The following is a 27942-nucleotide window of genomic DNA, read 5'->3' on the forward strand; positions in this document are numbered from 1 at the left end:
CGCCTCCAACTTGGCCCCGCCCCGCCTCCCCGCAGGCCCCGCCCCCAGCCCCCTCTGGTTTCCCAGCTCTCGCGAGAGTGCAGCCCGGAAGTCTCGCGGCCTGAGCCTGGGGCCTGGGAGGGAACCCACGTGGGCTGGGTTTTGGGGTGCGCGGCTCCCGCAGCCGGCCGTTAACCCTGCCGGACCCAGCGCCATGGGGAAGCTGCGCCGGCGCTACAACGTCAAGGGGCGCCAGCAGGCGACCCCCGGCCCCTCGAAGGGCCCCCCGGAACCGCCCCCCGTCCTGCTGGAACTAGAGGGTAAGGCGTCCGGGACGGGGGCTGGGTTTCGGGGAGGGGCCGAAGAGCTCCGCGACTCTGGGGCGGGGGGCACCGGGAGGAACCTCCTCTCAGATGATCCGGGGAAGGGGAGACAGTGACACTATGGTTTTAACGGTGAATTTGGGACAGCCCCGGGGCTTGCTCCTTTATGGGAGTCCGGCCCTAGTTTATTACTTTCTAAAGTTTTTTTTAAGTAATCTCTGCACCCAGCGGTGGACTCGAACTGAGGACCTTAGCTGAGATCCAGAGTCGGGTGCTCTTCAGACTGAGCCGGCCAGGTGCCCCCACCCCTAGTTTAGTAGTATGGGGGAATGTGGGCAAGAAAATAAGGTAATTCCCTCTATTCCTATGGCTGTTTTATAATCTCCTTGCCAGCGACCCCCGAATAAGTAAGTATGTTTAGCCCAGACCTGTCTGCTCAGCTCCAGGCTGCTTGACGTTTCTGCTCAGACTCCTTTTTAGTAGGAGCTGCCAGGACTTTAGGAGACATAAGGGAAGAGGAGATTTAAGGGAAGGAAAAAAAAAAAAAAAAGAATCTGCCCTGCTGAGCCTATTAGATGCTTGTGGGAGGAAACAGGCAAAAGCAGACAGGTAAAATATACAGGATGTTGCGTGGGTATAAATACTGAGGAGATAAAGCAGAATGGGTGTTTGGGTGGGTTGCAGGGTCCCATCGGGTGGGCGGGGAAGGCCTCACTTAGAAGGCGTTGAGTCAAGGCCTGAAGGCAGCCAGAATGGCTGAGTGGAGGTGAAAGAAGAAATGGGGGCAGGATCATGTAGGGTCCGCGGGGTGGGGTCGTGGTGAGGACTGTGGCTGGGGCAGGGTTTAGAGCGCCAGCGGGACATAGGCTTATGCGGTAACAGCATCTCTGTGCCTGCTGCGTAGAGAAGCAGTAGAAAGTTAAGTAGAACCAGGGTGGTCGGTTAGGAGCTTGTTCATTCGTTCACGCAGGGAGCAGGTGAGCTGGTGGTGGTCAGGCCACGAGGAGCTCGCAGGATTTGCTGGCTGAGCGTGCACAAGAACACTGATGTCGAAAAGGACTCCCGGGCGCTGGGCCCAGCCGGTGGAGAAAAGGCAGGGTGGGCAGCTTGGGAGACCCAGAGCCATGTCTGGGATATGAGTGGTCTGGGGGGTCCTGTTCCATAACCCAGGCGGCCAGGGTAGGCAGGCAGGTGCTTGAGAGAGGCCGTTCCTGGGGGAGATGGCAGTTTGGAGTCATCTGTGAGTGGATGGGGTTTGTTCATTTCAAGTCCAGGCTGGATTAGCTCACTGAGGGGGTGAGTCCTGCCCTGGAGAAGGATATGGGGAGGAGAGCTCTGGGGCGTGTGGTTGTGGGTGCCGTGGAGGGGGACCCACCATCTGCATCAGATGTTCCCAAGGGGTCAGGGAGGGAGAGAGGGACCTCTGGATGTAACAGGGAAGCTGTCCATGACCTGGATGGGGCCCCTTGTGCAGGAGAGGTGAGATGAAGTGACTGAGTCCGTTCAGAGTTGTCTCGCAGGCTCCTGAAAAGGATGCGGTCCCAGGTCGGACTCACCCAGCTGAGTGCCCGTGCTCCCTGAGGTCCAGCCGAGTTAAACATCAGGAAACAGTGGGCCTAGGCTCTGGAGATGGACAGAGGGAGAGCAGGGCCGCTGGAAAGGCCTGTGTCCCTCGACCCACGACCTGGCCTTCTGTTCTGCACTCTCGTTGGGCCTGAAAGGCAGTGAGGTTACCAGACAGAATTTTAGGGTGGGAATCTGGAGCCTGAATTCCCTCCTGAGAAGTTGCACGGATAGGCTGGGGGCTGACCAAACCGCCTAACATCTCCATGCCTCAGTTTTCTCATCTGTAAAACGGATCCAGGAGGAGCAGTCGTCCTACCCCCGTCGGAGTTTTGGAGGAGGTGATTGGAGCAGGGGGGGCCTGAGGTCTCTTGGACCCAAAGATTGGGGAAGGTTCTTTCCCACCTCAGGACATCTCCAATTAATCCCCGCCTTCCTGAGGGGCCAAGAGGAGGCTTATAAAAACATCCATCACATCGCCTGCCTTCAAAGAGCCTTCCCCGACCACTGACCTAACATCGCCACCCGCTGCCTGATTTTTGTTTTTATCACTTCCCTTATTATTATTTTTTCTATAGTACTGTGGTTCTCAAATTTTTGGACCGAGGACCCTTTTACGTTCTTAAAAACTGAGGATCCCAAAGTGCTTTTGTTGGTGTGGCTTCTATCCAACAAAACCAAGAAATTTTGAAACCAGTATATACGAGCACACGCTTTTTCAGCTGTGAGAGCAGCTACATGTCCCACGATTTGGAGCCTCTGGAAAATGCTTGCTGTACGCTCTTTTTTTTTTTTTTTTTTTTTTCTTTCTCGCTTTTAATTCTATTTTATGCGAGAATTGCACAATGGATCACTTGCATTGCTTAAAATTGTCTCGTTCTCTCCTACGTTTTGTGATACAAGGCAAGATGGACGAAGCCAGAGGAACTACTGAAAGTCAGGGCCCCCACGGAACACGGGAGAGGGGGGGCCACAGCAGGTTGAGTTGAAGAGTAATGTATGTGGTAGCCGAATTTAGGTCTAGATTGTATACTTGCAGACTGTGACATTTATTTTTTTTTTTAATTTTATTTATTTATTTATTTATTTTACCATTTATTTATTTTTGAGACAGAGAGAGACAGAGCATGAGCAGAGGAGGGTCAGAGAGAGAGGGAGACACAGAATCCGAAACAGGTTCCAGGCTCCGAGCTGTCAGCCCAGAGCCCGACGCGGGGCTCGAACCCACGGACCGCGAGATCATGACCTGAGCCGAAGTCGGCCGTCCAACCGACTGAGCCCCCCAGGCGCCCCCAGACTGTGACATTTAAAAGTAGGTATGGTACATGGGGCGCCTGGGGGGCTCAGTTGGTTAAGGGTCTGACTTCGGCTCAGGTCCTGCGCACGGTTCGTGGGTTCCAGCCCCACGTCGGGTTCTGTGCTGACCGCTCAGAGCCTGGAGCCTGCTTCGGATCCTATTTCTCTGCCCTCCCCAGCTTGTGCTCTGCCCCCCTCCCCCCCAAATAAATAAACATAAACAATTTAAAAAATATAAAAATAAAAATAGATATGGTACAAACTCAGTACTTAGTCCCCTGCGTGTCTGAGGAGGACGTTGTACCAGTGCTCTGAAAATAGTTTTGACCTCACAGGTCTGCCGAAAGCAGGCCACATTCTGAGCGGAGCACTGCTGTCCCGTGTACCCTCCCTCCTGGCACCCGCTCTCCTCTGCCTTGACTGCTAGGGTGGAGGTGCCCTGACCCGCGTGGCGGGTGCTGGGTAGGCATGCTGAGTGAACGGTGGTGGGCCCGCACCCCCGGTCCTGTGGGGGTGCTCAGGGGGCTCACACAGGGGTGGGGAGGCCACATGGAGCCGCCCCGTACCGAGCCGGTGGCGTTAATGTTGACAGTTACTTGGCCTCCGGAGTCTCCGGTCCCTGGGCCAGGGTTCAGGCAGGTGTGTCTTTCCAGATCAGGGCACGCTGAAAGGAGTTGACGCAAGCAATGCGCTGGTTTTGCCGGGAAAGAAGAAAAAGAAGTCCAAGGCCCCTCCCCTGGCGAAGAAGGAGAAGAAGCCTCTGACCAAGAAAGAGCGGAAAATGCTGCAGAAGATCTTAGATCAGAAGGAGAAAAAGAGCCAGGTACGCCTGTTGTGGCAGGGTCTGAGCCCGGCCCCCCAGACTGCGGAGGGATGGGGTCTGTGTCCCCCAACTTGATCTCTTCCTTGGGACTGTCCCGTAGAACTTTCCGGAATGCGGGGCGTGCTTTGTGTCTACGCAATCCCATACAGTAGTCACTAGGCCTGTGTGGCTAGCAAGGTTGAGGAATTGAATTCTTTATGTGATTTAATTAATTTAAATTTGAATGGCCTCCCCTGGCTGGCCCTTGACTGACACCGCTCCAGCCGTCTCAGTCTCTGTCTGGGATAGACTGACGGGCCCAGGTTTGTTGAGACCAGCTGTCAGCGCAGAGCCGGATGTGGGGCTCGAACCCACAAACTTGAGATCATGACCTGAGTCGAAATCAAGAGTTGGACCCTTAACCAACTGAGCCACCAAACCTCTACAGAAGCAGAGAACCTAGTGTAATGGACTCATGTGTCCTTGTCACCAGTGCCAGCGGCTGCCAGCCCAGAGTCCCCTCGTCATCCCTCCTGCTGGCCAGTTTCCCACTTCCGGGGTCAAAGCCTGGGAAGCATAAGTCTGTATTGGTGTCCGGGGCTGCTGAAACAGGACCGCAAACTGAGCAGCTTAGGGTAGAGTTGTATTCTGTTGTGGTTCTGGAGGCCGGAGTCTGAAATCAAGGTGTCGGCAGGGCCTTGCTGCTTGTGAAGCCTCTAGGGGAGGGTCCACCAGCTTTGGGTGGCCCCCAGCGTTCTTGGCCTGTGGCCTCATCTGTCCAGTCTTGGCCCCTGTCTTCACATGGCTGTCCTCCGTGTGTGTCTTGTAAGGACATTTGCCTTGGGATTTAGGACCCACCTGGATAATCGAGATCTCATCCCAGGATCTTTAACTTAATTACATCTGAAGAGACCCTTTCCCGGAATAAGGTTGCATTCTGGGACAAGAGTTATCCTTTGAGAGGGCAGGACACCATTGTGTTTATACATAAACAGTTTCAATTGTATCTCTAAAATAAGGGCCATTTAGAATAACAGCAAGAGGGGCGCGAGCATCCGACTTTGGCTCAGGTCATGATCTCACGGCCAGTGAGTTCAGGCCAGTGAGTTCGAGCCCCGCGTCGGGCTCTGTGCTGACAGCTCGGAACCTGGAGCCTGCTTTGGATTCTGTGTCTCCCTCTTTCTCTCTGCCCCTCCCCTGCTCGTGCTCTCTCTCTCTGTCTCTCAAAAATAAATAAATGTAAAAAAAAAAAAAATTTTTTTTTTTAAATAACCCGCAAGGCCATTAGCCCACCTAAATTTTTTAAAAATATCAACTTTCCCTAAATGGTCGAATTTCCAATTGTTTCATAAATGCTCCCCTAGCCCACCTATTTATTTTTCTTTCTCTCCTCCGCCCCCTTGTCATTTATTTGTTGAGGGAAATCAGGTTGCTTGTCTGCGGTTTCCCACAGTCTGCGATTTTAAACCTTCATCTCTGTGGTGCAGTTAAACACACCCCTCTGCCTCCGAATGTCCTGGAAATGCTATTTGGATCTGAGGCAGGGATCTCACTGTTCTGTACATGCTTTTTCCTCTCGTTGATTGCAAAATACGTAGATGGGAGCACATATAAAATGCACGTTTATAATTTCAAGAAGAAAAACTCCTGAATGGTTCCTCAGCGGAAAGAGGCCAACTGTCCCCGCCTCCACATGCTGCTTTCTAGAAGGTGGCACAGGGACCGCTTGCCATATCACACAAGAGTCTCCCCTCCCTCTGACACAGCAGGGGAGCCCCGCTTTGTACACATAAACCCTCCTTTATTATACGGTCTCCCGCGGATGGGCATCTGGATGGTGGAGAATTGCTTATGACACACAGTGATGCAGAGAGAGCCTTGGGGTAGACAGCCACCCCAGCTCACGTGAATGTAAGGCCCCCGGCCTGTGATGCACTTATAATCGGACGTTTGGTTTAAAAAGCCTAGACGTTAGCGCAGCCGAAATCTGACGTACGGTCTCCCTTCCTTTTTTTTTTTTTAATTTAATGTTTTAAGTGATCTCTTTTTATAATTCTTAAATTTTTTTTAAAGTTTATCTTTGAGAGAGTGTGAGCAGGGGAGGGGCAGAGAGAGAGAGAATCCCAAGCAGGCTCCCTGCCGTCAGCACAGAGCCCGATGTGGGGTTCGATCTCACGAACCGCAAGATCACGACCTGAGCCCAAATCAACGGTCAGATGCTTCACCAACTAAGCCCCCCAGGCACTCCCCAGGTCTCCCTTCCCTTCTGAAGAGAGGGTCGCCCTGCCACATGTCTGACACTGTCATTTCCTTCCCCAGCGAGCGGAGATGCTACAGAAATTGAGTGAAGTCCAGGTCTCAGAAGCCGAGCTGAGACTCTTTTACACCACGTCCAAGCTGGGCACTGGGAACCGCATGTACCACGCCAAAGAGTGAGTCGGGTGCCCCTCCTGCCAGGGCCCCCGGGGGCGGCCTCACAGGTCACCGAGCCTTCCGGGTTGAGCGTTAGGAGGAAAGACGCCTGCAGTGGCCCCCGTGCTAACACGCCTCCGCCGCGTGGGGGCCTGGGCGCTGCTGATTCCCGCCCACACGCGCGGACCTCCTCACTCATGCGGGGTCCTGCGTGACCTGTTCTTCCAGCTCTGGCCCAGACGATTAGGCTAGACGTCGATTTCAGGTGATCAGGGATTCGGTTCAGCTTATTTCTGAGCGCAGAAGTGTGGCCTTCCGGGTGTCACAGGCTTGGTCCCTTCTGGAAGCTGGAGAAGCTGTTCCTCCCCTCTCCCCCGGCTTCGGGTGGCTGCCCGCCGTCCTGGGGTTTCCTTCCTTGTAGATGTGACACCGCGGTCCCCGTCTCTGCTGTGTCTCCCGGCACGTCTCTCTGTCTTCCGTGGCCTTCCTCTGTGTCTGCGTCTTTTCTTTTAAGGACACCCAGGCATTGGGATTGGGGCCCGCCCTGATCCAGGGTACCCTCATTTCACCTGAATTACATTTGCAAAGACCCTGTTTCCAAGAAGGTCACATTCTGAGTCTCTGGATGTGAATTCTAGGGAGACACTGTTCAAGCCAATACCACCCGCATTCCAAGATTTAGACCGCAGGAGTCGGGGTGCACCTGGGTGCGCTGAGCATCTGACTCTTGATTTGGGCTTTGGGATCGAGCCCTGCATTAGGCTCTGCTCTGAGCTTGAAGCCTGCTTAAGATCGTCCCTCTCCCCCTCCTCCTCCCTCCCTCTCTCCCTGTCCCTCTCCTTCTCCCTCTCCAATAAATAAACATTAAAAAAGAAAAGTTGATCTCATATTAAAATCCAGGTTCCCGCCTGGTCCTGTGCCACACCAGATGGCACTCTCACAGGGCAGCTGACCCTTAGATGGAGCCCATGCGCCTCCCTCCCCCCCCCCCCCACCCCGGCCACAGACCCACGGGACACGGCCGTCTTACTGTCAGCCTGCTCCCTGTAGGCCTTGTGCATTTATGGCTGCTCTGAGTGCAGACTGTCCCAGGCTCTTCTCTAGGCCCCGGGGATGGAGAGTGCACACAAGTAAAATAAGAAGTAAGCTTCCCTTAAGAAGCCTGCGTTCTCATCATGGGGAGATGGGCAATAATCAAACGAATACATACGTGTCTAGTGCTGGGAAGCACAAGGCACAAAGTAATGCAGGGAAAGAGGATGGAGGGAGATGGGAGAGTCTCCCTGATGGGTGACATTTGAGTGAAGTGAGGGAGCACTTCTGCATAGGGAGTGGGAACAGCATGTGCAAAGGCCCTGAGGTGGGAGAGGGGGGTGTCCTTTGAATCCCGGCTTCTGAGGGGTGTGTCGCAACACAGAGCTGCCTCAGGTCGACCGGCCCACCCTAGGGCTTTCGTGCCTGACTTCTGGCCGTGCTGGCAGGAGGTCTGACGAGATCGAAGCCCAGGGGCAGAAGATCAGCAGCCTCAGCGGGGCCCATCGGAAGCGCCCCCGCGAGAAGGCAGAAGATGAGTCATCCGAGTCCTCGGTGGAGTCTGAGCCCGATGAGGCCCCTGCCGCCGAGCCCGTGGAGGAGGCTGGTGCGGGGCCGCCGCCAGCTCCACCGGGGGCAGGGGCCGGGGGCCCCGGCTCCAGCGGCCAGCCCTCTCTGGCCGCGACATCATCGGTACCTCCCGCAGCAGCCCCCACCGTGGCCAGGCCCCCAGCGAAGCCCGCCGTCTTCATCCCTGTGAACCGCTCCCCCGAAGTGCAGGTTTGCTGCTCCGTGTCTGCGACGGGCTCTGAGGCTAGCGTGGTGGGGGGCTGGGGGTGCGGGGGCGGGGGGGGCGTCCTGTGCCTCGAGCGGGTGGGATCCCTCCCATGCGCCGGTGTCCTCGCCCAGAACGGGAGCAACTGTGCCCTCCTGTAGGGTCGGCGTGGAGACGTGGGCGGGTGCGTGTGTGGACGAGCCGACTGCAGGCCGGCACGGGGTGGGGGGGGAGGGCAGCAGACAGCGCCCCCGCTGTTGTGAACGGAGGAGGCTGGGTGCCAGGAAGGGGGAGAGCAGGAGGGCCTGGGGAGGCATCTGGGGCAGGAGCTGGGAGACCAGCAGGAGCGGAGGAGAGGGGGCTGTCCCACGCTGAGAACAGCAGGAGCTAAGGCCCTGAGGCAGGAGGCCTCCTGGGTCCTCGCGGGGCTGTGGCAGACCGCACGCTGTGTTGTAGAAACCGGAGGGATGCGACCAGCTCCTTTCTTTTAATAGAAAAAAGAAAAAGAACAGAAAATATCAGCACAGCATTCTAAGTAAGCATCAGTACTGTTTATTGAAACCGGGATTTCAGTTCGTGTGCTCGGGTATAATTGGGGCGAGCTGACGGCTCTGAGGAACCACCCGGTGTGCCCCTGGGTTCATGCTACAAAGATTTGCTCGTAGGTGCCATCACATGGCTGCTGCTGGTGTGAGAATCTCTTCACTCGGTCCCTGCGGGCCCCGGGCTGCCCCCGCCCCAGCTTCAGCCCCTTTCTTTCTCCGTGGCTTTTCTCCACACATGTTCCTAAGCTGTTATGACAGGTCAACCACCTGTTTTGATAAGTGACATCATATCACTCGTCTCCCTGCACTTTGATTTCTTGGTCAAGTCAGTTTCACGTTTCTGAGATTTATTCGTCCGTGTCGGTGCGGTAACCGAAGTCCCCCTTATTCTGGGTGGTTTTCCCCCGCTGCTCTCGAGTATTCCGGCGTGTGACTAGAGCACAGGGCACGTATTCTTGCGAGAATTCTTCACATGCACGCAACTTCCTCTCGGGCAGTGTCGGCAAACTGTAGGTCACAGCCATGACCGGGTCACGAGATGACCAGCACTCTTGGTTTTGAAACAAAATGGAATAGAATAGAAACGGAACAGAATGTTTTAAATCCGCACTTAGCATGCTTCACGTAATGAAAGTGTGAGCCGTGGGTCGTAAAACTTCTGCAGTATATGATAACACCAGATCCTTGAACAACGGGGGCTAGGGGCTCCGCCCCCCTCGCGGTCAGAAATCCACGTGCAGCTTTTGACTCCCCCCAAACTTAACGACTAATAGCGTACTGTTGACCGGAAGGCTCAGAACACAAAACAGTTGGTTCATACGTGGTTTGTATGTTACGTGTGTCATATGTTTTCTGTATCCTTAAAATAAAAGTAAGCTGGAGAAAGAAGATGTTACTGAGGAAATCGTAAGGAAAACATTTATAGCGTTGTACTTTTTTTTTTAAGTAATCTCTGCAGCCTCCATGTGTCTTGAACTCACGCCCGCGAGATCATGCTCTACTGACTGAGCCAGCCAGGCGCCCCTAGTCCTGTACTGTACCGAAAACAGTCCGTGCGTGAGGAAGCAGAGCCCCGCAGTTGTTCAGGGGCCGGCTTTGCGTGCTGGGCTGTCCCCCAGGACACCCGCTCTGGCACGGGAGGACCCCACAGGGTCTCTGTCCCCTGTAGCTGGGCTTCACTGGCTTTGCTAGGAGGGCTCACGGCATCCACATGCCCACGGCCACCTTTATAGAAACCACGTCACCCTTCGCAGTCTCGCCGATCCCCTCTGCTGTTCTGCGGGGCAGCCCCCCCCCCCCCCCCGACCGATTCCCCGAGCACTGACTTCCTCTCTTCGCCAGGAAGAACGGCTAAAGCTCCCAATTCTTGCTGAGGAGCAAGTGATCATGGAGGCGGTGGCCGAGCACCCCATCGTCATCGTGTGTGGTGAGACCGGCAGCGGGAAGACCACGCAGGTGCCACAGTTTCTCTACGAGGCAGGCTACACCAGGTGGGGGCTGGGGGCTGGCCCCTCGGGCGACCCCCGAAAGTTACTATGAGTGGGAGCTCCCAGGGCCCTAATCCAGGCTCCGCCGTTGGTATGCTGTGTGGCTTTGGGCAAGCTGCCTAACTTCTCTGGGCCTTGGTGTCCTCCCACAGTCGTTGCACCTACTTCACACGGGTGTCGTGTGCACGAAATGAGAGACTTTGTGTAAAATGCTTAGATCAGCCTCTGTCACGTGGGGCGGTGTGTTTATGAATGTCGCCTCCTGTCGGCACTTTTGACCCGGGCGTGTCACAGGTCCCCAAGACCACCCCGGGTTCATTGATTTGCGAGGAAGGCTCACGGGACCCAGCGTGTAGTTGTACATGTGAGTGCGATTTTTTAGAGCGAAAGAACACAAAACACGATCGGCAGAGGGAAGAGGTGCACGGGGTGAAGTCTGGGAGAACCGGGCACAGGCTTTCTGAGCCCTTTCCCGGGAGAGTGACACGGAAGCAGTCCGTGTAAAGAGCTGTCACCAGACGAGCCGAGTAGAAACTGAGCGCCCAAGGGTGTCTGTTGGGGTCGGACCCCCTCTCCCTGGCACCTACCCAAGTCCCAGGCGCCCAGAAGGAAAGCCGGTGGTCAGGATGAACCACGTTGTTGGTACAAACAGTCCAGGCACGGAGAGCCCCCCCTTATCAGGATCGGGAACCCTCCGGAAATTCGGATCCCAGACACCAGCCACCCCCGACCCAGTAAGCAGACCTTTCTAAGGGGACCGGCCGTGGGCTTCTGTGCTGCCTGTCGTCCACCGTCCCCTTGGCAGGTCCTGTGACTTGCAGAGCACTTGCTCTGGGCCAGCTCCAGCCCAGCCTCCCGTCCGCAGCTGGCTGCTTTCCCTTCCACTGTGACTCCCACGGCGTCTGTGTGCGGACCGCCAGGCTGTCCCCTTTTGCTGTCAGGCGGTGCCTTGTCACCTGTAGGGAGGGCCACTCCGTACGTGGAGTCCTGACGGGGAACCGTGTGTGACCGTGGGACTGACAGGTGGGGCCGAGCACTGCTGATGTGTCTTCTCTCCCTCCCACAGCGACGACAGCATCATCGGCATCACAGAGCCCCGCCGCGTGGCTGCTGTGGCCATGTCCCAGCGGGTGGCCAAGGAGATGAATCTGTCACAGCGGTGAGGGCTCTGCGTCCTGGAGGAGGGAAGGGGGTGGTCCCCCGGCTTGGCCCCGGGCGCGCTGACCAGGAGGAGCAGAGCAGCCTCGTGGGCGCTGTCCGTCTCGAGGGTGCTGGGTGGGAGCGTTGCTTCTGTGTCCGAGCGGAGGGGCTCCTCCCGCAAGAGGGCTTTCCGCCCTCTGGACGGCAGGAGCTTCCTGGGGAGGGGCCACAGGGCAAGGACGAGCCCGCCAGGCCCTCAGGCTCACTCCGTGCCCAGTGCCCTGAGGAGACCGCGGTCCTTTCTGGGGCTCGAGGGCGGAGCAGAGTGGCAGGTGGCCAGACGCCGGCAGGCAGTGATTACTGCTTGCCATGGTCCAGTAGTTCTGTCTAGGCAGGGCTCCCGAGTTCGGGCCCCTGCGGGCGGCGAGGCTTTAGGACTCCATGTGGAAAACCGAACAAAGCAGGCAGAGCGCCCGCTTGAGGGTGGCTGGGGCCGCGTTTATACCGCACACGCCTGGGCCTCGGCCCACACCGGGGCATCCAGGTTTGAGGGGGTAGCATGTCTACTGGGCCTAAAATTGAGAAAGTCTCCTTCATCTGCCCTCTCTCTGAATATTTACTGAGCGGCACCTGCTGTGGGCCGGCCCGGCCCCGGGTCTCGGGACACGGTGAGCGAGACAGAACGGCCCACCCTCCTGGGACTGGCGTGCGGGTCGGGGAGGCTTGTTGCGTGCGCGTGTTGTGGGGGCAGGGTGCCCCCAGCGCGTTTCCTGTGGATTGTTCCAGACAGTCACAGGCACAGACAAGCAACCGTGGGCATCTCTGTATTTCTCCTCTTCGACTTGTACGTAAACGATTCATATTGTTCACCCCTTCTGAATCTTTCCCGTTGTATTTGATGGTATGTGATGAAAATAATACCTACAAAGCTGTCCTTTTTGGTCACCATTTTTAACTTTTTTAAGGGAATGTTTATTTTGAGAGAGAGAGGGAGAGCAGGAGAGGGGCAGAGAGAAGGAGAGAGAGAATCCTAGGCAGGCCCCACGCTGTCAGCGCAGAGCCTGACGCAGGGCGCGATCACACAAACCGCGACATCGTGACATGAGCCGAAATCAAGAGTCGGACACTTAACTGACTGAGCCACCCAGGCGCCCCCTCTTTAACTTTTTGTGGAAGCTTTTAAGCACACACGAAAGTAGAAAGCGTAGCGAACGAGCCCCCGTGGACCCGAAACCCAGTTCGGTGATGGTCAGCTGGTGGCCAACTTGGTTCTGACCGTGTGCTCTGCACCCCAGGGGTGCAGAGCTGCTCTTGGAGAATTGCTTCCTCGGGGTTTCTCTGTTGGGCTGGAAGATCAAGGCTGTATTTCATTTCTGTGCGAGAAGACGCTAGAACAATTTCAGCGCCCTCACCGTGACCGAAGCCCTGTGACACGCTGGAGGGCCCTCCGGCCCCCGTTGTCTCTCTTCTGAACAGTTGTTCACCGTTGGTCGTTCAAATTGCGCTCCGACCGAGGTCCGCGTTCAGTCGACCCGTTTTTCAGAGGGCGGTGACGGCCCCTCCGCGTCACGCTGGCGACAGGCCTCCGTCGTCCGCCTCCGTGTGGCCACGTGGCTGCAACCGGTCGGGACCTTACCTGCCCTGAGCCGGAGTCTGTCCCTGCAGGGTCGTCTCCTATCAGATCCGATACGAGGGAAACGTGACCGAAGAGACCAGGATCAAGTTCATGACAGATGGCGTGTTGCTCAAGGAGATCCAGAAGGTTGGTTGCTCGTCTCGTCTCCGGACGCAAGGCCGGCGAGCATGGGGCGGGCAGCTCGAGTGCTTGTCATGCCACCCGCTGGCACGGCAGCACTGTGTCACCTTGGGCAAGTTCCTTCCCTTCTCTGAGCCTCGTCTTCTTGATCTGCAAGCCGGTACCTTCCTCACGCGGTTGTTTTGAAGCAGAAGTTGTACGACGCGTGAACGCGCCTCAGCGTAGCGCCTTGTAGGTGCTCGTTACGCGGGAACTCGTGTCGTTGGGATTTGGTTCACAGACTTTGTGCCTCGGCCACACGCGTGTTGCTCCTTGCTGGCTGTGTGGGCAGAGGTCTCTGGGAAGGGCAGAGGTGACGCCTGCCCCCTCTGCCATGAGGCCGGCCAGGGTCACCCAGGGAGGTGGCTGTGAATGCGGCTCCGGTGTGGTTGACTACGGCTCCTCTCTGTGTGGGAGACGCTGTCCCAGTGTCCTCGGTCCTACCCGCCACCCCCTCGTTCCCTTGTCCTGCGTGTCCTCTCTGCTCTTCAGGCGTCTGGATTTGGTAGCTCGCCTCTAATAAATGGTAGTTGCCCGTTCTCCAGCAATTTCTCTGCCAGGCACCAGCCCCCAGGCTGCGTACTTTACGGATGGTGTTTGTCACGGAAACCTCCCTGTGACCCCGTGAAGTGGGTCCTGTTGCCCCGTTTTACAGATGGAAAACAGACACGGGGAGGTGAAATAACTTGCCTGAGGTCACAAACCAGGATACCCCCCCACCCCCACCCGGGCCAGTGCTCCCGGATCCGTGCCAGCTGTGAAGGGGGCTCCTGGAGCGGGAATTCTGGGGTGTGAGTGATGCCAGAGTGGCTCGGGCCCAGGCTGGCGGGCCTCACCTCGCCCCCCCTCCCCAGGACTTCCTGCTGCGGAGGTACAAGGTGGTGCTCATTGACGAAGCCCACGAGAGGAGCGTGTACACGGACATCCTCATCGGCCTCCTGTCCCGCATCGTGTCTCTCCGGGCGAAGGTAGGGTGGCGGGGTGGTGGGGGTCAGGTGAGACCGGGTCTCCTGAGCACGGGGTCCCCCGGGCCCAGGGGCAGGGCTGTGACTCTCGGTGTGAGCGGCCCTCCTGTGATTCCTCCCCCTTGGAGTCCTGGGTCCGGCCGTGTTACCCTTCCGTCCGTCACCCCGTCTGCCCTCCTGCAGAGGCACCTGCCGCTGAAGCTGGTCATCATGTCGGCCACGCTGAGGGTGGAGGACTTCACGCAGAACCAGCGGCTCTTCGCCCGGCTGCCCCCGGTCATCAAGGTAGCGCCTGGGTCAGCGTCTCGGGCCGGCGAGGGGGGAGCGGGGCCCGTCAGCTCCCGCAGCGGGACGCCTGGTCTCGAGGCCGCTCCCGCAAGGCCCTGCTCTGCTGGTGGAGGCCGAGACCGGGAGGCCTTGGGGTCCTGCTCCCGCTGAGCGGAGAGCTCCGGGGTCGCAGGGGCCAGGGACGGAGGAGGCACCGAGCTCAGCCCACCGCCCCCGGTGCCTCTGTGGGCGTGTGTCCCAGGTGGAGTCCAGGCAGTTCCCGGTGACGGTGCATTTCAACAAGCGGACGCCGCTGGAAGACTACAGTGGCGAGTGCTTCCGGAAGGTCTGCAAAATCCACCGCATGCTGCCACCAGGTGAGGCCCCGGCGGCGGGCGAGGCCGAGTCTCCCCTCCGGACCCCGGGCCCCACCTCCCCGCCCTGGCTCTTTCCTGGTGGTGGAGCGTACACGAGTTGGACCATTTGAACCGTTTTTGAGTGTATAATCCGGAGGTGTTTAGCGCCTTCCCAAGTGCAGGCTCCCCTCGCTGGCTCGCTTCGCTTGATCGTACTTCGCGGCTTCTGCACTTTGACGAGTTAGGGTTCGTGGCGATCCTGCCTCAAGCCAGCCGATCGGGCCGCTTTTCCGACAGCACTTGCTCCCTTCAGCGTCCGTGTCATGCGCTGGCGATTTCCACGGTATTTCAGACTCTCCCCCTGTACGTTTCCAGTGGTCTGTGAGCAGCAGTCGCCACTCCTGAGAGCTCCGGTGACGGTTAGCAGTTTTTAGCGATATTTTAAATTGAGGTATCCGCGGCGTCTTTTAAGACAGTGACGCCATCGCGCGCTTAGTAGGTTACAGCGTAGCATAGGCGTAACTTCTGTGTGCACAGGGCAACCCAGCAACAACTGTGACACTCGCTTCTCGGTGGTCCGGGACCAGACCCGCGACATCTCTGAGGTGTGCCCGTGCTGTGCGGCCGTCCCCACCATCCACAAGGGAAACTCTGTCCCCATTAAACACTAACTCTCCATCCCCCTGTCCTGGCCCCTCCCCCCGTTCTGCTTCCTGTCCCGACGCATTTGTCTATTCCGGACATTCTGTACAGACGGACTCGTTCGATGTGTGGCTTTTGTGCCTGGCTTCTTTCACGTAGTATTGCTTTTTTGGGGTTCGTCTGTGTGTTTTCTGCCGTGTGGACGGACCACACTCTGGTTGTCCATCCACCAGCCGACGGACACTTGGATTGTTCCATCTCTCGGCTGTTGTCAGTGGAGCTGCCGTGGGTATCTGGGGACAGGTCTTGGGTTGCGTCCCTCTTTCCCGGTCTCCTGGGCTAATGCCCACGAGTGGAACAGCCAGGTCGTGCAGGGGCTCTGTCCAGCTCCGTCACATGTCCTCTGTGTGGGAGGCAGCTGCTGCTGCATGTCTCTGTGGCTGAGTCCTGCCGTGACTGGCTCTTCCTTACGCCCAGCTCCTGGCAGGTGGTAGTCGCTAAGTAGATGTTTCTCCATGAATGACCGGGTAGCCGAGGGATCTGGTTCTTTTCGCAGGGGGCATCCTGGTGTTCCTGACGGGGCAGGCAGAGGTGCACGCGCTGTGCCGCAGGCTGAGGAGAGCCTTCCCACACGCCAGACGCAGGCCTCCAGGTACCCCGGCGGCACTGGGCCCCGAGAGCCTCCCGTATGAGAGCCGGCGCCTCGCCCGCCCTGCCGTTCCCCAATAAATGGCCAGCAGTGCGGTGGCCTTGCTCTGGACGGTGAAGAACATAGCCCCGGTAACCCGCGTGTGGCCTCGAGACGTGTCCCTGCTGAATCTGCTCCTTCTTACAGAAAAGGAAGATCAGGAAGATTCAGTAGAGGAAGTGCGGAAGTTTAAGAAGTCAAGGACAAGAGCGAGGAAGGCCCGGGCAGCGGTATGTCGAGGCTCGTGGGCGCCTGGGGACTCTGAAGCTACCTTCTCTGGTGGCCAGTGGCCCCATGGCATGTAGATGCCAATGTAATTAAAACGAAATAAAAATAAGGTTGTTTTAATTGAATTCTATCAGACGCATTTCAGGTGCTCAGTAGCCACCTGGGGCTGCTGGCGACCGTGCTGGGTCCAGAACATTCCTACCGTGGAAGAGAGTTCTGTTGGGTGGTGCTGCCCTAGAGGCCTCAGGGTGGGCTGTGATTTGAAGGTTCCCTGTGCTGTGGGCCAGGAAGAAGTTTCTGGAAGGCCAGCCCTGAGGCCAGGAAGAAGCTTCTGGAAGGCTGGCCGTGAGGTCCTGAGCAGGGCCTGTGAGGATGTCTGGGAGGGCAGGCAGAGCAAGGGTGCGGAGTCCCACACAATGTCGTTGTGGTTCCGGGGGCGACGGCGTCCTTACTGGGGGGTCACTTGCCCCCGCCCGCTGCGTTTTGGACCTGCCGGGCGGCGTCATAAGTCCAAGTGTAGACTGGTCCTCACGGCAGCCCGTTGAGACAAGCTCTGTGGTCGTGCCGGCGTTGAGGCGAGGAAGCGGGCAGAATGGTTGTGAGGGCTCACAGGCAGTGCTGGGCCTCGTTCTTGGACGTGCTCGTCTTTCCTGCCTGTGACCATGTCTCCTGCAGCTGGGGTTCTGCTGTCTTCTTTGTCTAGACGTTGCCGCAGATCAGTCTGGACAGCTACTCGGTGTTGCCTGCAGGCGAAGGCGACGAGGACAGGGAGGCGGAAATGGACGACGAGGAGGAGGAGGAGGAGGCCCTGGGCTCCGACCTTGACCTGGACTTGGGGGACGACGGGGCAGACGGAGGTGTGCCCTGGGCAGGGCCCCTGCTCGCGCTCCCTGGGTCATTCACTCGGCAGGGGTCTGCAGGGCGCCCGCGGTGTGCCAGGCCCCGTGGTTAGGCCCAGACTTGTTGGTCTGGAGCTCAAGAGGGCCGGGCTTTGTGGCCACCTTGCGCCTGCTGTTTGCTGACTTCCTGTAGCTGCCTGCAGACAGACCCTCCGATGTCCGTAGTGTCGACTGTGATGGGCATGTCACCCCCGGGCTCAGCTTTGCTGGGTAAAGGCGGGCCTCAGGGCTGGCTAGGGGTGTTGCCCGGTCCCAGGGCCCCCTGTACGGAGATGGGCCCACGGCCTTGTGGGAGCCCCGGGGGCACCCAGCCGGCGGTAGGGCTCGTGGCCAGATTCTTCCCAGCAGACTCTCCAGCGGGGTGGGCGTCCCCCCCTTGGAGTTGGGTCGTGGGGCCTGAAGAGCCTCCAGGAGCCTCTTAGACTCAGCCCACACTGTGCTGGTCTGGGGGGGGTGGGGGGGGGGGCGGCGCCTGGTGGCGGGTGCCACAGGTAGGGGGACGCGGGGCAGCCTGAGGTGGGCTCCCGCGGGTGGCGGGGAGTACCAGCCGGCCCTGCTTTCCGTGCAGGTGCACAGCCGGATGCATCACTGCCCCTCCACGTGCTCCCGCTCTACTCCCTGCTGGCCCCGGAGAAGCAGGCGCAGGTAACTGTGGGCTCCTCCTGGCCTCTTGGGGACGCCTCCTAGGGGCACTGAGATAGGGGCAGGTCAGGCCCGGGGCTGTCCTCCTCCTCAGCAGTTAGGTCAGCGCCCCCAGATGGGAGAGGGTGTTGGGATCTCCTTGGAGGACAGGAACGCGTACCTGCGTTTGCACTGAGCAATGTCGCGGCCGGAGGCAAGGGGAGGGCTTGTCCACCTCGCCACCCGTGGGCCCCCCCCCAGCCTGGCCGATTTCTCTGGGGTCAAGAGCCCCACGTGTCTGTGCCACCAGCTCTTTCCTGATTCCGGTGTTTTCCGGCCTCTGCTCCCTGACAACCCCAGGTCTTCCAGCCTCCCCCGGAAGGGACACGGCTGTGCGTCGTGGCCACCAACGTGGCCGAGACGTCCCTCACCATCCCGGGCATCAAGTACGTGGTGGACTGTGGGAAAGTGAAGAGGCGTCACTATGACCGCGTCACTGGTGTGTCCTCCTTCCGAGTCACCTGGGTGTCACAGGCCTCAGCCGATCAGCGGGCGGGCCGAGCGGGCCGGACGGAGCCAGGCCACTGCTACAGGTGGGACTCCCCTGGGCTCTCCAGTGACGTTGGGGGTCCCTCTACGGCAGCCACCACTGAGGAGCAAGGAAGGGGGCCCCCGCCCCAGTCTGGAGCGAGTGCCGTGCCCCCCGGGGACGGTCCTTGGGGTGTCGTGCAAGCCCTTGTTGGCTCTCAAGCACTCAACGTGCTTTCTTTATTCTGACCCTTGAGCGATACTTATTTTTAGCTGTTTTATTTTCGTTTCATCTTGTTACGGCTTTGCGGAGGTACCGTTAACGTACCGGAACTTTTACAGTTTTGAAGCGTGCGCTTCTCTGGTATTGGGTGTTCTCAGAACCGTGCAGCGGTCCCCCAGTCCATCCCAGACGTTGTCACCCCAAAAGTAGCCCCCATCCGTTAGGCACTTTCCTCCCCTTCCCGTCCCCTTGCTCAGACTGGTGTTTCTTCTTCCCCTGGGTCTCTCCCTGGGGTGGGGGAGTTGGGGGCGTTGCTGGGTCACATAGTCACTCTTGCGCCTTCTGGGGCCCGTCAAGCGTCTTCCGCAGCGGCTGCCCCACTCTGACGTTCCCAGCAGCCGTGCTCGCAGGTTCCCATCTCCCCACATTCTCGCCAACGTTTGTTCCTTTCCGTTTTTTTAGACCTGCAAATGTGCGTGGTCGCTCGCTGTGCACTTGCTTTGCGTTTCCCCGACGGTCTTGAGCGTCTTTTCGTGTGCTGTTGGCTATTTGTCTGTGTTCTTGGGAGGAGTATTTGTTTCTTTTGCTTATTTCTTTTTAAATTTTTTTTTTTCAACGTTTATTTGTTTTTGGGACAGAGAGAGACAGAGCATGAACGGGGGAGGGGCAGAGAGAGAGGGAGACACAGAATCGGAAACAGGCTCCAAGCCATCAGCCCAGAGCCCGACGCGGGGCTCGAACTCACGGACCGCGAGATCGTGACCTGGCTGAAGTCGGACGCTTAACCGACTGCGCCACCCAGGCGCCCCTCTTTTGCTTATTTCTTTAACGGGGTTCTTTTTCCTTTACCGTTGAGTCGTAAAAGTTCTTTACCTAATCTGCGTATTAGCTCCGCCTCAGAGGCGTCATTGGCGAATATCTTTCCCGTCTGTGTTTTGTTATGGTTACTCGATCACTTTATAGCTGGGTTTTTTGGGGTGTGTTTGACATTGTTTTAAATCACGAGAAAAGGAAATTGGGAACCTGTGTAGAGAAAGCTAGTAAGGAGCGACAGTAGTCTCGGGGACTGTGTGCCAGGCACCGGTCCCCCTGCATGTGTGGCTTCGGACATCTGTGCCCCAGCCCCGGTGAGTCCCCTGCTGGCTTGGCCTGTCCCGCGGGAGAGGGAAAGAGGCACGAGGAGAGTCAGTGCCGGCCCTCGTAAGCGTCCTGGTTGCAATCCAGTGCCCGGTAGCTTGGTGGAGCTGCTCTTTTATTTATTTATAAAATGATGGTGTTCTCTCTGGTGCTTCCTCCCCCCCCAGGCTCTATTCATCTGCGGTTTTCGGTGACTTTGAGCCGTTTCCTCCTCCTGAAATCACCCGGAGGCCGGTTGAAGACTTGATCCTTCAGATGAAAGCACTCAACATTGAAAAGGTCAGTGGCGGCCCCCGGCCCTGCCAGCACCCCGCCGAGCCCCCAGCCCCCGCCGAGCCCCCAGCCCCCGCACGGGCCAGCTCCGGAGATGCGGGGGACCCAGGAGCGGAGCCCCGTGGTGCCGGCCCAGCCACCCGGAGCGCTCTCGTGGGACGCTGTGTCCACACGTGCCCACGCTGGGCCCTCCCACCTCTCGAGGCACCGCTTCCCCTGGGGCTGCACCCCTGGAGCACCCGGGGGACGAGTGCCTGGGACGGAAGCCACACAGGGAAGGCCTGCCCACTGCACAGAGACCTGTCGCTGTCCTTGGGGCTCACAGAGCGTTCTGTTGACACGGTCCTCACATGGCACCTGTCCGGGGGTCACCTGCCTTTCTGCTGCTCCACAAGGGGTTGTGCAGAGAGAGAGAGAGAGGGAGACCCTGGACCCATTAGTCCTTTCCCGTTCCTTCCACCTGACCCCCAGGGCAACCGTGCACCAGCTTTCTGTCCCCGTGGCTTTGTCCGTTTTGGACGTTTCGTATAAAAGGGATCATTCGCATAAACGTCCTCGGGGGTCACCCACGCGGTGGCACATGTCAGTACTTCGTTCCTCTGTACGGCTAAGTATCGCTCCGTTGTAGGGCCAGGCCACGTCCTGTCTGTCCCGCTGTTGTCGGGCACCTGGGGCGTCTCCACCTCTGGCTGCTACGCACAGAGCCGCTGTGAACGCGGCCGTGTACGGATTTGTTAGAACACTGGTTTTGGTCACGCTTTCTCAGGTGCCCCCATCCCCGAGCCCGGTCTGTCTGTCCCCTCCCTCACCCTTTTATTGCGTGAGGACGTCTGCTCCCGTTCACTTAATGCTTTTGCTCTGGTTGAAGGGGCCCCATGGAAGCGGAGCCCTTATCTGGTGCTTTCTCTGTCTCTGTTGCCAAGAATAGCCCCTAGGACGCACAAGATGCTCAGTGGATGCACCTGTGAGGTGCTCGGTCTGTGCTTTTGAGTCCGTGGGTTGTGTGAACGAAGGGGTCCCCCGGCACACCGCGCTGGAGTGTGCCTGGGGCTACTTCCTGAGTGCCCGGGGCTGTGCGCGGTGTCCGGACTGGTGCAGGAGGCGCCGTCCCCAGGCCAGGCCCTGTTGCCCCTTGTGGCCACCGTGCCTGCTTCTCCACATCTCACCGCTGCCCCTGCCGTGTCTCCCGTGCCCAGGTCATCAACTTCCCCTTTCCAACCCCTCCCTCCGCGGAGGCCCTCGTCGCCGCCGAGGAGCTGCTGGTGGCGCTGGGTGCCCTGCAGGCGCCCCAGAAGACAGAAAGGTAGGCAGGGCTGGGGGTGGGGGGAGCAGCGAGCCCCGGGGCCGCTTAGCCGTGCCCCCCCCCCCGCCCCCCGCCCACCGCACGCCTCCGTCCTCCAGGGTGAAGCAGCTGCAGAGGTCCCGGCTGAGCTGCCCCATCACCGCGCTGGGCAGGACCATGGCCACGTTCCCCGTGGCGCCCCGCTACGCCAAGATGCTGGCGCTGAGCAGACAACACGGCTGCCTGCCCTACGCCATCACCCTCGTGGCTGCCATGACGGTCCGGGAGCTGTTCGAGGAGCTGGACAGGTGGGCCTGCGGGGGCTGCCCTCCGGGGGTGGGGGGGTGACTGGCGTGTGGGGTGGCTTCGTGCTAGCTCAGGGCCTCCCTGAGCCGGCGGCGTCCCATCCCGGTTCCATCCCGGCAGAGCTCTGCCTTCACAGAACTTCCAGGGTAGTGCAGATGTCGAAGGTCGGTTGTGTGACGGCCAGCCCGCCGGGGTTCAGCTCTCCCTCTGCCACTTCCGGGCTGTGTGGCCTTGGGGAGACGACTTCACCTCTCTGTGAAGAGAGGGGGAAAGTGGGGATGAGGCCTTAATAACAGTTGAGCTGTCGTCAGGGTTAAAGTAGCGGACGCGAGGGGCGCCTGGGTGGCTCAGTCCGTTAAGCGTCCGACTTCGGCTCACGTCATGATGTTGTGGTTTGTGAGTTCGAGCCCCGCGTCGGGCTCTGGGCTGACGGCTCGGAGCCTGGAGCCTGCTTCGGATTCTGTGTCTCCCTCTCTCTCTGCCCCTCCCCTGCTCGCACTCTGTCTCTCTCTGTCTCAAAATAAATAAAAACATTTAAAAAAATAAAAATAAAGCAGCGGACGCGAGCAAAGCGCTCCAAACCGGGCCTGACGGGTGCCTTAACCTGCATGTCCGCTCTTCAGGCCGGGGAGCCAGGAGGGTAATTCATCCAGGCCACGCTCGGTGGTGGTCACAGCAGGGTTCAGGCTCTTGTCGCTTGTGAGCAGCTTGGCAACATGCGACGTCACTCGTTTGTTGGATCCTTTCTTCGTATCAGTCCCTAGACGCGGACTGGTCGGGTTAGGAAGCAGGCGTGTGTATCATCTCGTGGGCTGCTGGCAGTGAATTTTGATTCTGGGACCTCAGTTATGTTCGGCGGCGGCCCCACCAGGCATTTCCTCTGCCCCTGAGCCTCCCAGCCTGCCCTGATTAACTAATGGCGTTCCCTGCCCCTGTGGCCCGGAGGGCGGCTGGGCCAGTAACCCAGGTGGTACTTATGTTGGCAGACCCGCCACCAGTGACGAGGAGCTTGCCAGGCTGAAGGGCAAGCGGGCCCGGGTGGCCCAGATGAAAAGGATCTGGGCCGGGCAAGGCGCCTCTCTCCAGCTCGGGGACGTCATGGTGCTGCTGGGTGCGTGCCCGGTGCTGCGTGGAGGGGTCGGGGGGCAGGCGGGCCTGGGCGGAGTTCTGGGGTGGGGGGAGGGGACAGGCGGGTGGGGGGGGTGGTTAGGCTGGCCTGGGCGGGGTTCCGGGGGCGGGGAGGGCTAGGCGGGCCTGGGCGGGGCAGCAAGCCAGCGCCCGCCTCGTCCGCAGGTGCGGTGGGAGCCTGTGAGTACTCCGGCTGCTCGCCCCAGTTCTGCGAGGCCAACGGGCTTCGGTACAAGGCCATGATGGAGATCCGGCGCCTGCGGGGCCAGCTGACCACCGCAGGTACCACCCCCCCCCCTCCCCCCACGCCAGCCTCCCGTTCTCAGGCAGCCCGCGGCAGAGAACTTGACTGTTCTGAGGTTTCAGGTTGTTTTGGGCGACACCAGCCACGTACAGTCAATCCCCGTTACCCACGGATTCCACGTTTGCAAACCCACCTGCTTCCCGAGACTTTAACCCAAACCAGTACTGGGTGCTTCCTGGGCGTGCGCGCCAGCGGGGGGTGGGGGGTAACATGCACACTGGTTCCCATCAGGCTGTCTGTCCCTCGGTCTCCTCTTTTCCTTAGTGACATTCCTCTTGTCACCCTCTGTCCCCCACTGCTCACCATACCCCCTTCTCAGCGGCCCCTGTGCCCCCCCACAGTCTCACTCTGGGGCTCCCCACTCCTTGCTCCATGGCCAAGTGGAGAGCCCCTTTTTGCGAGTCGGGGAGCAGCCTCCCACTTTCTGCCCCTGGGCTGAGCCGGCAGAGACCAGACCTGTGTGAGGCCGCGTCGGGAGGCGGGGGCTCCAGGCACAGAGGCTGCCGGGCTTCTGTGTTCTGTCCTTGGGGCCTGTTTGTTTCCTATTTGTCCCCTTTTTTCTCTTTCTTCACCTCCAACGACATCCGTTTTGCCGAAGGCTTTGTAGAGAAGCAGGTTTACGGGGCAAATCTCAGAGCAGAAACAGTCCAGTCTGCGCCCACCTTCCTTCCTGGTCCTCATCCCCTGGTTCTCCACCCTGCCACGTCCCCCTCCGAGGTGCAGGGCCCGAAGCCCCCATCCCCTCTCTCCCCCTGCCAGGTACCCCCACAGCTTCAGACCCCCCCCTCCTCTGGTGCGGAAGCGTGAGGCCTCGCCTCGTGTCAGGCCTGCCTCAGCAGCACCCCCCCCCGCAGGAGCTCGAGAGGAGATGATCTCGCCCTACCGTGCACGCTTGTGGGGGGTGACCCGTTCACGGGTCCCTTCTGGGCACGTGTGCTCCGACACAGCCCATCGGGGAAGTTGCGTGCAGGCCGAGCAGGGTCTCCCTTGGTGCCTCACTCAGATGCCCACTAAGGCACTGGGGTCTTGTCCTAAGGGGAGGAGGCCGTGGATTTGGGGCAGGCAGCTGGTTGTGTCCTGCTGAGGACACCCCGGCAACCTCGGTGGAGAAGAGCCCCGGCGAGCAGGTGGCTGAGTCGGGAGCTTCACGCCGAGGGGCCTGAGGCCTTCCAGAAGGTCAGGGCGGAGGCAGCCCCGGGCCTCGCCGTCCCCACCACTGCCGTCCTCACACCCGGCTCTCCCCGCAGTCAATACCGTGTGCCCCGAGGCCGGGCTCTTCGTGGACCCCAAGATGCAGCCACCTTCCGAGAGCCAGGTGACCTACCTGCGGCAGATCGTGGTGGCCGGCCTGGGCGACCACCTGGCCCGCAGGGTCCAGAGCGAGGACCTGCTGGACGACAAGTGGAAGAACGCCTACAAGGTCAGCCCCGGGAAGCGTGCGGGCGGGTCGGTCGCTGCGCCAAGCTGGCCTCCGCCCTGCCCTCCCCACCCCCACCCGTCCCCCTCTGGGAAAGCCCCCGCCAAGGATCGGGGTGGGGTCACGGCGGGCTCCCATCTTCCTTTCGGCCTTGGCGTTGCCCCAGCTGCATTTTTGTAGCCGCTGAATTGAGAGAGAAATCACACACCGTACAATTCACCGTCTCGAGGTGTGCAGTCTGGAGGTGTTTAGTCTGGTCGCCCAGCGATGCAACCGTCCCCACAGCTGATTCCGAGACACATTCGGCGTCCCCAAAAGACGCACGTGCCCGCTAGCAGCGGCCCCTCGTTTTCTCCTGATCTGCCCACCCCTAACCCGCTCTGTGTCTGTGCCGGACTCTTGGTGCTGGCGGAGGCGACCGGTACGAGGCGCTTTGTGCCTTCTCTCGCTTGGCATCTCATCGTTCAGGTTCATCCGGGTGCTGGCACGGGTCGGTGCAGCATCCGCGGGGCGGATCCGCCCCGCGCACGTCTCCGTGGACAGACGCACGGAGAGCCACGCCGCGGCTGGCGGAACGCTCTCCTGTTCTCTGGGCTGAGCGTGGGATCCGGTTCACACGGGTCAGTCTCAGCTGCTGTGCGCGCGTCTCCTGGTCTCACGCCCGCTCGCCGTGTCTCCGCAGACGCCTCTCCTCGATGACCCCGTCTTCATCCACCCCAGTTCCGTCCTTTTCAGAGAACTCCCTGAATTTGTGGTCTACCAGGAAATCGTGGAGACGACCAAGATGTACATGAAAGGTAGCCAGGCCGGTGGCCGGCCCCTCGCCTGGCCCACCGCGGCTCTGCTGAGCTGTGTCACCGGGACCCTGTCGTGGGAGAACCCGGGAGGCCCTCCCGTGCGGAGGTGCCCGCTGCGACCCCCGGCCCTTCTCTTCCTGGCCCGCAGGCGTCTCGGCCGTGGAGGTCCAGTGGATCCCAGCCCTGCTGCCTTCCTACTGCCAGTTCGACAAGCCCCTGGAGACGCCGCCCCCTGCCTACTGCCCCGAGAAGGGGCGGGTCCAGTGCCACCGGGCCAGCGTGTTCTGTGAGTTGGGGCGACCTGCCACCGGTCCTGGTGGACACGTGGCCACACACCACGTGCCCTGGAAGCGTGTGGCGCGGGCAGTGTGGCCTCAGCCTTCTTCCTCTTTGGTGGGTGGGCCCAAGGGCTCGGGGCCAGGACGAGGGGCCTGCGGGAACCCATCCCAATCTCTCGCTCACGGGCCCCTGCCCTCCAGACCGTGTCGGCTGGCCGCTCCCCGCGGTCCAGGTGGATTTTCCAGAGGGCATTGACTGCTACAAGCACTTCGCCCGGTTTCTGCTGGAAGGGCAGGTAGGCGGCCCGGCGGCTCCCCCGGCCCCTGGTGTCGTGGGCAGAAGGGGAGCCGGACCCCTCACCCTGTCCTGTGCTGTCTCCTCAGGTCTTCCCTCAGCTGGCCTCACACCGGGGCTGTTTGCTGTCCAGTCCTGGCACGATGCTAAAGACGTGGGCCAGGTACGGGCTTGCCCGGGAGCGTCGGGCGGCAAGGGGAGCGGGACTGGCACCCTGGGACAGCCGGGACAGATCACCGCCCACCAACCGAGAGGCTTAAAACGACGGAAATGTGTTTCTCGTGGCCGTGGAGGCCAGAGGTTGGAAGTCAAGGCGTCCGCAGGGCTGTGCTCCCTTTGAAGGCTCTGGTGGGGTCCTTCCTGTCTCTTCCAGCTCCTGGTGCGTCCAGGCGTCCCTTGGCCTGTGACCACATCGCCCCCGTGTCTGCCTCTGTTTTCACGTGGCTGGCCCTCTCGGCCTCTGTGGCTTCTCTTCTCATAAGGACACCAGTCGTCGGATCTAGGGCCCGCCCCCAATCAGTACGACCTCCCCTTAAGTAATTGTACCCGCAAAGATTCTCTTCAAATAGGGTCACGGTCTGCGGTTTGAGGGAGACCGTGGTCAGCCCATCGTGAGGCTCCAGGTATCAGCAGGGAGCATCCTGGGGGCTGCCTGGCCGCTGAGCACAGACCCGCCTCCCTCCCATCAGCCTGCTCCTCCCTTCTGCTCTCTTCCTGCTCGTGGCCCCCACCGCCTTCCTAAGACTGGCGTCCCAGACGGCGCAGGGGGCCTGACACGTAGGAAGCAGGCAGGCGTGCCCACGCCCCGGCATTCCCGGGGACTCTGGGGAGGGGCAGGGGGCCGGGTGCCCCCTACCCCTCTGCCAGCCAAGTCACTCCCTCGGCAGACAGTTGTGAGCACCAGCTGTGTGCCGGGCACGTTCGCGTGCTGGGGCACGGGCACAACCCCGCCCCCTGTGGGGATGTCACAGTGCGGGGAGGCCAACACTGAGACCCAACGTGACTAGTGCAGATGGCGTGTGGGGACCGGGCGACAGAGGGACAGAGCAGCACGTTGGGGATGAGCGTCTGCGGGGCTGGGGTTGGTCGGGGGAGCCTGACTGAGCAGATGGAGATGAGGTGATGCTGGGAGCAGGGATGTGGAGGAAGGTTCCAGGCGGGAGGAACAGCCCGCGTGGGAGTGAGGAGAGCCAGGGTGCCGGATGAGGGTGTGAGAGGAGAGGCGGTCGGTGGGGCGCCAGGGTCTAGACCCTCCTCTCCGGCCAACACCGCCAGCACGACGGAGGGAGACCCTTCACCGGCCTCGGTCAGGCTGGCCTGGCGGGAGCGCCTGCCCCTTCGCACAGCTTCCGGGCGGAGTGACGCCACAGCGTGCGTCCCCCACCTGCAGGCTGCAGCCCAGGACAGAGAGCCTCCTGAGAGCCCTCGCTGCCGAGCGCGCCAGCTGCCGAGACGCCTTGCTCGCCGCTTGGAAGAAAAACCCCAAATGTGAGTTCCCCCGGGGCGAGCGACCCGTGGCCAGGGGGTTGGGAGCGGACAGGAGGGGACCCACCGAGGCAAGCCGGGGTCGGTGGGCGGATCTGCCCCAGCAGGCAGCCGGGTCCAGAGCCACCCTGACGCCGACCTCCCTCCTGCTTCCCGCAGACCTGCTGACCGAATACTGCCAGTGGCTCCCGCAGGCCATGCACGCCGACGTCGAGAAGGCCTGGCCCCCTGCCTGCGACCACTGACCTGAGGCCTGGCTGCAAGGCCAAGCACTTGTCTGGAGACCCAGGAGGCTGGCAGTGGCCACCCTGATAGGCGGGCTGCTCCCAGGAGGCGGGCCGAGCCCCCAGGAGCCGTCTCTCCTCTCGGACACGGGATGTCTGGACACAGCTCGCTGCTGTCCTGGGCAGTCTGACGTGGGCGGCTTCTTAGAACTATTTATTCCGTAGGGGGTAATGGTGTCTTCTCACACGCTGCTCTGTGGACTACGTTAGTCCCTTGTGGGGTGGCAGCCTGGAGGGCGGAGCGGCGGGGAGCGGGAGGGTGCGCGCGGGCCCTTCCCAGCGGGCTGGGCGCTCCCTTGCCGGGTTTGGTGCTGTAATAAATCTCAGCCGTGAGAACAACTGCGAGCGAGTCGAGTGAGTCTCTGAATGCGGGGGTGGTCGGAAACTAGT

The 27942-nt window shown here is 60.1% G+C and overlaps 1 protein-coding gene across 2 annotated transcripts; it reads left to right on the forward strand.

Annotated features, from left to right (window-relative positions):
• Positions 1-101: 101 nt before the first annotated feature.
• Positions 102-27892, forward strand: DHX37 (DEAH-box helicase 37). Of its 2 annotated transcripts, none has more exons than XM_047828804.1 (27): positions 102-299; positions 3815-3984; positions 6283-6395; positions 7857-8187; positions 10069-10217; positions 11281-11373; positions 13020-13116; positions 14004-14117; positions 14298-14399; positions 14644-14758; positions 15936-16031; positions 16215-16297; positions 16999-17152; positions 17763-17839; positions 18176-18408; positions 19871-19982; positions 21173-21279; positions 21378-21566; positions 22551-22675; positions 22858-22974; positions 24244-24416; positions 25096-25210; positions 25359-25496; positions 25690-25784; positions 25873-25946; positions 27174-27271; positions 27428-27892. In XM_047828804.1, the coding sequence occupies exons 1-27, from the start codon at positions 194-196 to the stop codon at positions 27511-27513; spliced, it is 3462 nt and encodes a 1153-aa protein (XP_047684760.1). In that variant the 5' UTR covers positions 102-193; the 3' UTR covers positions 27514-27892. The 2 variants fall into 2 exon arrangements, with proteins under 2 accessions (XP_047684760.1, XP_047684761.1); XM_047828805.1 differs by lacking the exon at positions 102-299 and adding an exon at positions 3086-3181.
• The last annotated feature ends 50 nt before the right edge of the window (positions 27893-27942 follow it).

This window comes from Prionailurus viverrinus, chromosome D3 (assembly GCF_022837055.1).
Source record: "Prionailurus viverrinus isolate Anna chromosome D3, UM_Priviv_1.0, whole genome shotgun sequence".
Taxonomy (NCBI): domain Eukaryota; kingdom Metazoa; phylum Chordata; class Mammalia; order Carnivora; family Felidae; genus Prionailurus; species Prionailurus viverrinus.

Coding starts and splice junctions, on each gene's coding strand:
- DHX37 (XM_047828804.1), top strand. CDS start 194: ATGGGGAAGCTGCGCCGGCGCTACAACGTCAAGGGGCGCCAGCAGGCG. Junction 300..3,814: donor CGTCCTGCTGGAACTAGAGG/GTAAGGCGTCCG, acceptor GTGTCTTTCCAG/ATCAGGGCACGCTGAAAGGA. Junction 17,153..17,762: donor GGACGACGGGGCAGACGGAG/GTGTGCCCTGGG, acceptor CTTTCCGTGCAG/GTGCACAGCCGGATGCATCA.